The sequence below is a fragment of the Staurois parvus genome, unplaced genomic scaffold, assembly GCF_062004578.1.
Source record: "Staurois parvus isolate SC_StPar_1 unplaced genomic scaffold, SC_StPar_1.0 ptg000187l, whole genome shotgun sequence".
Lineage (NCBI taxonomy): Eukaryota > Metazoa > Chordata > Amphibia > Anura > Ranidae > Staurois > Staurois parvus.
The window spans coordinates 570,466-577,617 of NW_028317983.1; the positions used below are offsets into that span (position 1 = coordinate 570,466).

At 40.5% G+C, this 7,152-nt stretch overlaps 1 protein-coding gene across 1 annotated transcript; it reads left to right on the forward strand.

Annotated features, from left to right (window-relative positions):
- The first annotated feature begins 1,382 nt into the window (after positions 1-1,382).
- LOC149462020 (uncharacterized) lies at positions 1,383-2,150 on the forward strand. The gene has a single exon (XM_089677550.1). It carries the CDS (start codon positions 1,383-1,385, stop codon positions 2,148-2,150), a length of 768 nt encoding a protein of 255 aa, XP_089533676.1.
- Positions 2,151-7,152: the final 5,002 nt, after the last annotated feature.

Below are 7,152 nucleotides of genomic sequence, written 5' to 3' on the forward strand. Positions count from 1 at the left end.
CCACTACTGAATGCCCCAAAAAGGCTGAAGCGTATGCTGTTAAGGCTTCAGAAATATGATTTTAACATTTGTTACTGTCCAGGAAAGGATTTACTGATTGCAGATGCCCTAAGCAGAGCTTACTTACCCATCACAAATGAAGAAGAAAAAGACATTGAAAGCATCAATATGTGTGAATATCTGTCTGTCTCAAAAGACAGACTGAAACAAATACAGACCTGCACAGCGGAAGATAAAACTGTACAGATCCTAAAGACTGTCATCTTGAAGGGATGGCCAAAACACAAGCAGCATGCTCCAATGGAGGTTTCTCCATTTTTTCACATACGAGATGAACTCTCTGTGCAGCATGGAATCATCTTTAAAGGAGAAAGGGCTGTCATACCAAAATCCCTTAGAAGAAACATTATAGAAAGATTGCACTCGACTCACTTAGGTGTAGAAGGATGTCTACGTCGTGCACGAGAATATGTTTATTGGCCTGGAATGAATAACCACATAAAAAACTTTATAGCACAGTGTGAAATATGTGCATCGTGCAATGATAAGCAACCAAAAGAGACATTGCAACCACATCCAATTCCAAACAGACCATGGTCAAAAGTAGGAACAGATCTGTTCACGTGGAACGACAAGGAATATCTGGTAACTGTGGACTATTTTTCCAACTTCTGGGAGATAGACTACTTACAGGACACAAGGGCCAAAACAGTCATTAAAAAACTCAAGGCTCATTTTGCCAGATATGGCATTCCGGATATTGTGTTCTCTGACAACGCAGCTCAATTTACATCGGAAGAATTCAAAAAATTCAGGGAGAGGTGGGAATTTGAGCACCAGACATCATCTCCTGGATATCCACAGAGTAATGGTAAAGCCGAGTCAGCAGTAAAAACAGCCAAAAGACTCATGCAAAAGGCAAAACAGGCAGGTACAGAGATATACAAAAAAGAAGGGTTTGTGAAAAGGAATTCACAGAAAGCGGCTACATAATGAACAGAATGTGATACTCAGAAAAATTTCCAAAAATTATGCTTTATTACATATAAATATTTGACATATGGGCAATCGCCCTGGTTTACCATCACCTCAGTATGAGACAATACACACAGACCTAAAACCATATAAAATAACACCAAGACCAGTCTGGATAGATGTGCTGCAAAGACAATGACCACTAAAGTCTAAAGTCTTTGTAGCACTGGCACATAGGTTAACACTTCCCAAAGGAGGTGTACACAAAAACTTTTTACTTCCTTGATAAAACATACCCCACTTCGGGAGGACAGAATGAATTTATTAGTGAGTTGCTGGACTTTGTGTTACGACATAACTTTTTCCAATTTAATAATACCTTTTATCAACAGATCAGAGGTACTAGTATGGGAGCACCGTGGGCTCCGGCCTATGCATGTTTGCATCTAGGTTTCTGGGAGGAACAGGTTGTCTTCAGATCAACAAGGTTCCTTGTTAATATCCAGATTTGGTTAAGATATATAGATGATGTGTTCCTTGTATGGAGAGGAACATCAGAGGAATTAAAACTTTTTATGGAGGAGTTAAATCAAAATCCCTTTAACATTGGACTCACGTATGTTTTTGATGAAAGGTGTATTTCCTTCCTGGACTTGGAAATTAGACTTGAGAACGGAAGACTCCTCACAAAAACATATAGGAAACCTACTGCTGCCAATACTCTACTAGAGGCCAGAAGCTATCACCCACGTTCACTGATTTCAGGAATTCCAGTGGGACAATTTCTGAGATGTCGGAGAAATTGTTCGAATATTCATGACTTTAGGATGGAAGCACAGGATCTTTATAGAAGATTTAGGGAACGGGGATACTCTCACTCTCAAATCAGAAAAGCTCGGAGACGGGCATATCAAACTGACCGTAAGGATTTATTATCTCCTAAAAAGGAGGAGAAGGTCAAATTAAGTGAGCAACCTGTTAGAATGATAACTCAATTTGGAGCCCAATGGCAAGCTGTAAAACAAATATTAGAAAAACATTGGAAGATTTTAACTCAATGTCCCAAATTGAATAAAATTGTAGGTGAGCGCCCCCAAATGGTAGCAAGAAGAGCACCAAATCTTGGTGACCTCCTTATTCATTCTGACTATCAACCGTTAAAACAGACAACATAGTTAAAATCACGTACTAAAGGGATGTTTAAATGTGGAAAATGCCAAATCTGTAAATATGTGGATCGTACAGACTCTTTTTTTGACTCAAGGAATAGCACTCATTATAAAATTCAAAGCCTTATAAATTGGTCTACAGTGAGAGTATTATACATTTTGACTTGTCCCTGTAAAAAGATGTATATTGGTAAGACCAAAAGACAACTCAAGGTACGAATAGGTGAACATTTCAGAGATATTAGATCTAATGACCCTGAAAGTAATCTTGCCCAACACTGCTAAATATCATGGAGGTAAATTGGATGGTACAAAAGTGAAAGGTTTCTATGCATTGCATTTCCCTCAAAGGAGAGGTGACTTTGATAGAGAACTGCTAAAAAAGGAGAAATATTGGATATATAAACTTGATACATTGTACCCAAAGGGGTTAAATGTGGAATGTGATCTCCAAGTATTTTTGGATAAATAGATCTGTATGGATATATGTTCTTATATTGCCATATGTTGGTCAATCTGTGGTAATTCCTCACTCCTGTCAATGGCTGGTTAATGCGTTAATTGAATTATTGAGTACAATATGTTAACTAAATAATTAAGGTAAACCTTCTTTGGGGAGATATCTAATAACCTGATGGTACACATTGAAATATAGGTCTAGAAGTGTAGAAGGGACTAATCTTTGAACTATTTTCCTCTCCTTTGAGAATAAATGTACACTTATAAGTGGTTAATTTGAAATTTAGGAACCCTGGGCAAAATAACCTATAGAGGGATTTGTTAATTAACATCGCCATCTTGTGGTGGTTTTGCGGTAATTTTTACTGTGTCCTTGTGTATTTTTGACCTAATTAATAGGTTTGGAGATCCTTTCAATAACACTGCCATCTCCTGGTGAAAGTGTGGTAATTTTCAATTGAATATAATTTTTGCTTTTTACTTTTGTGTGCATTGCTGTAATTGTCAAATCTTTCCTCCCTTTGATATTTCCAGTCGCCTGTCTTTTTAATTTAACTATGACCAGCGGTTGTGCTAAGTATTTAGCCCCTTTTCTTCCATTGGGGATAACTGCAATGTAATTTTTTACATATGTGGGTGGGTCTTAATCCACTATAAATATAAGGTTGAAATGCAGGAATCCCATTGGTCCTGATGAAGCTGAGTGAGATACGCCCATCGGCGAAACGCGTTGACGTCATACGTCAGATACGTCACTTCCGGTCATGCGCACTAGGTGGAACGCACGCTGACCTACAAGGAGGTAGCGATCTTCACATGCCATGAGGCATACTTAGGCGGCACAGGCGCCATGGAGAGGTCGGAACCCGCGGTATGTCGGCTGATGTTAGCGGTGGTTCCTTGGTTCCATACAGCAGTACCTTTTGAAGGGCAGTACTTATGAAGGATATCCTTTTCGTTCTTACTACCCATTGCACAGGTGGTGAGTGGACTGTTACAGGACATTAGATTAAAGGTCCCTTGTGACCTATATGGCATAAACGTCTATTATCGAGTGAAAGCTCTTACAGTGACTTCCCTCATATTGTTGGTCTTACTACAGGATGGGGACATTATGGTGCTTTATATAGGAAACAAGGCATGCCACATATATTTCAACGGGCGGAGGAGCCGCTGGGCCTTATCTTGTTTTCAACAAAAAGTGGTGTGTAGTCCACATGCTGTGGTGAAGAAATCACTTGAAGCAGTGTTCTGCTACTTGCATCTGTTTCTCCATCCAGGCAACAACTGGGGCGTTATTTATATCTAAAAGTCCTAAGAATCAGTCACTTCTATTACAGATGAATGGGCCCCAACCACATGTGCCGGCATGGGACTGTACTGCATCTCATTTGTGATATCCTTTTTGCTGCCTAACATAGGCTTATGGTTATGCCTCTCTTTTGACGCACACTGTGCTCGCTGCATTGTATACATGTGATATTTCATACCTTTGGTATAATTTTTGGGAATTCCCCTCTATGGGATAGAACCTATATGGTTTTGACACATGTCTTTATATTTATTACATGTGACACTATATACCTATGGTATAATTTTTGTGTACACCTCCTTTGGGAAGTGTTAACCTATGTGCCAGTGCTGCAAAGACTTTAGACTTCAGTGGTCATTGTCTTTGCAGCACATCTATCCAGACCGGTCTTGGTGTTATTTTATATGGTTTTAGGTCTGTGTGTATTGTCTCATACTGAGGTGATGGTAAACCAGGGCGATTGCCCATATGTCAAATATTTATATGTAATAAAGCATAATTTTTGGAAATTTTTCTGAGTATCACATTCTGTTCATTATGTAGCCGCTTTCTGTGAATTCCTTTTCACAAACCCTAATTTTTTGTATGCCTCTTTGGGCTACTGAATGGAAGCCATATATTGGGTGATACAGTAATTTATTTTGTAACCTCCAAAAAAACTATCTTTAGTCAAGGTACAGAGATATACCTGTCTATACTGGACCACAGAAACACACCCACACAAGGCCTAGACACCAGTCCAGCACAGCGGCTTATGAGTAGACGTACAAGGACTCTCCTACCAACTGCAGGTCAACTACTAAAGCCAAAGCTTGTGGGCAATGTTAAAGCCAAACTAACGAAGAATCAAGATAGGCAAGCTTTCTATTATAATAAATCTGCAAAAGATCTGCCTGTTCTCCAGAGCAATGAAAATGTACGGATTCAGCCAATAGGCAAATATGACAAACACTGGAAAAAAGCGAAGGTTGTACAGAAATTGGGACCACGGTCCTATGAAATTATAACAGAGGAAGGAAGAAGATGGAGGAGGAATCGGAGACATCTGAGAAAAACACAAGAAGGAGATGATACAGGGCCCTGGGAACAGTATATGGACACTCAAAGCGATGAGACTATGAATACCAGCAACAAAGAAACAGGGACTGCTGAGGAGCATAGGGAGGTCTCTAGGCAGAGAGAGACAGTCCCAGAAAATAGACTGCCAGAATCAGAAGAACACCAAGATTTCTGTGAAGAAACCTCATATGTTACGGGAGCTGGCAGAACAATCAGAAAGCCGGCTCACCTCAAGGACTATATTTAACTTATAGCTATGTTCTACTTCACCATTTTGTGTTTGTTATATTTCATTGTTCTTTTATTTAAAAGAGAAAGGATGTAGCAATATGTTATATGCCGTGTATGGCCTCTAGGGGTCTCACTACTTAGATAATGGTACAACTGTGTTATTGCCTCTCTTTGGTTGTAGTTCTAAGGCAGACACATGTATAATGGCAGCTAGGAGCATCTAATAAAATGTCTCCTACTAACTACAGTGTGTGAGCACCTGAGCAGGATCCACTAACAGAACACCCCCGTTGCTGCCTTGTGATACAAAGTTACAATGTTGCAGTCTGATCACTGGAGAGGAGGGGACTGAGGAAATGCTTCCTCCTGCCTGCAGCAGATTGATGCCCCTGCTTCTAATGATCAATGAGGTCAAAATTATATTGTCTCTATATATTATGACATTTCAGAAATGTATTTAAACAGACTTTTAATAATACTGGAGGGCCCTTTTTAACCCCTTCCCACCGACACATCCCGTTCAGTCCCCTCCCCTCCTGGCCCTTTAAGAGGGTTTATATGATGGGAGGCAGAGGCAGGCATTCAGATCATTTGATTGGCTGTCACAGCAGTCATGTGTTCTGAAGCTCCCTATCACAAGTATGCATCGGGAGCTTTATGTGTCATTTTGGTTACTGTGCTATGGGCGCATACAGTATATATGGCCATTCGGTGTTAAGTGACAGTAAACTTGTTTCTGGCTTTTTACCTACAGGTAAGCCACTGCTCTAGATCCAGTGGTGGCGTGCTTTACACCACTGCATCCGATGATTTGCATTGCACTTGGTGATGTAAGGCTTGGATGCAGCTGCTCGGCCATGGAAACCCATTCCATGAAGCTCTCTACGCAATGTTGTTGTGCTAATCTGAAGGCCACATGAAGTTTGGAGGTCTTTAGCTATTGACTCTGCAGACAGTTGCCGACTTCTGCGCACTGTGTGCTTCAGCATACGCTGACCCCGCTCTGTCATGTTACGTGGCCTAACACTTGGTGGCTGAGTTGCTGTTGTTCCCAGTTGCTTCCACTTTGTTATAATCCCACTAACAGTTGACTGTGGAATATTTAGTAGCCAGGAAATGTCACAGATGGACTTATTGCACAGGTGACAACCTATCACGGGACCACGCTTGGAGTCACTGAGCTCCTGAGAGCGACCCATTCTTTCACAAATGTTTGTAGAAGCCGTCTTCATGCCTAGGTGATGATTTTATACACCTGTGGCCATGGAGGTGATTGGAACACCTGAATCCAATGATTTGGAAGGCAGAGCCAATACTTTTAGCAATATAGTGTATGTACATATATATATAAAATATATTATCAGTTATATGGAATAAAATTGTAGTCATGTGTATCTATTATGTTATTATTTGTATACGATGTGCCTCAAATAAAGTCCCAGGAATTGTGTACTTACATTTATGGCATATGGCTTGGGGGATGGAGGCACACCACTCTTTTTATTGCTCCGGATCACAATCCTTTAGCTAATATACTAGGAAAATCCATTTAGGAGCGTTTTGCTAAGCCTTCTGTTATGTCTCTGATAGACTTTTGGACATGGGCAATTATGGGTGGGATGGCAGTATTGTTCATTGGTTGCCTTACTACCCTCTTGAGCTTTGGTTTTTCCAACAAATAGACATCTTTATCCAGTTTCCTTTATATCTGTCTTTTTTTCCACTCCATCATTTGTAATGCTTCCCCTTCTGCATTCTCATCAGATCTACAAATACAATTCAGCTGACTTTCTAGGAAGCAGCGATACAGCAGTCACACTGGCACGCGCACAGCACACTCTCTAATCTGCGATGCATGCCAAGAGAAAAATACACCCCACTCTGTCATTTTATGTGGCCTACCACTTGGTGGCTGGGTTGCTGGTGTTCCCAGTTGCTTCCACTTTG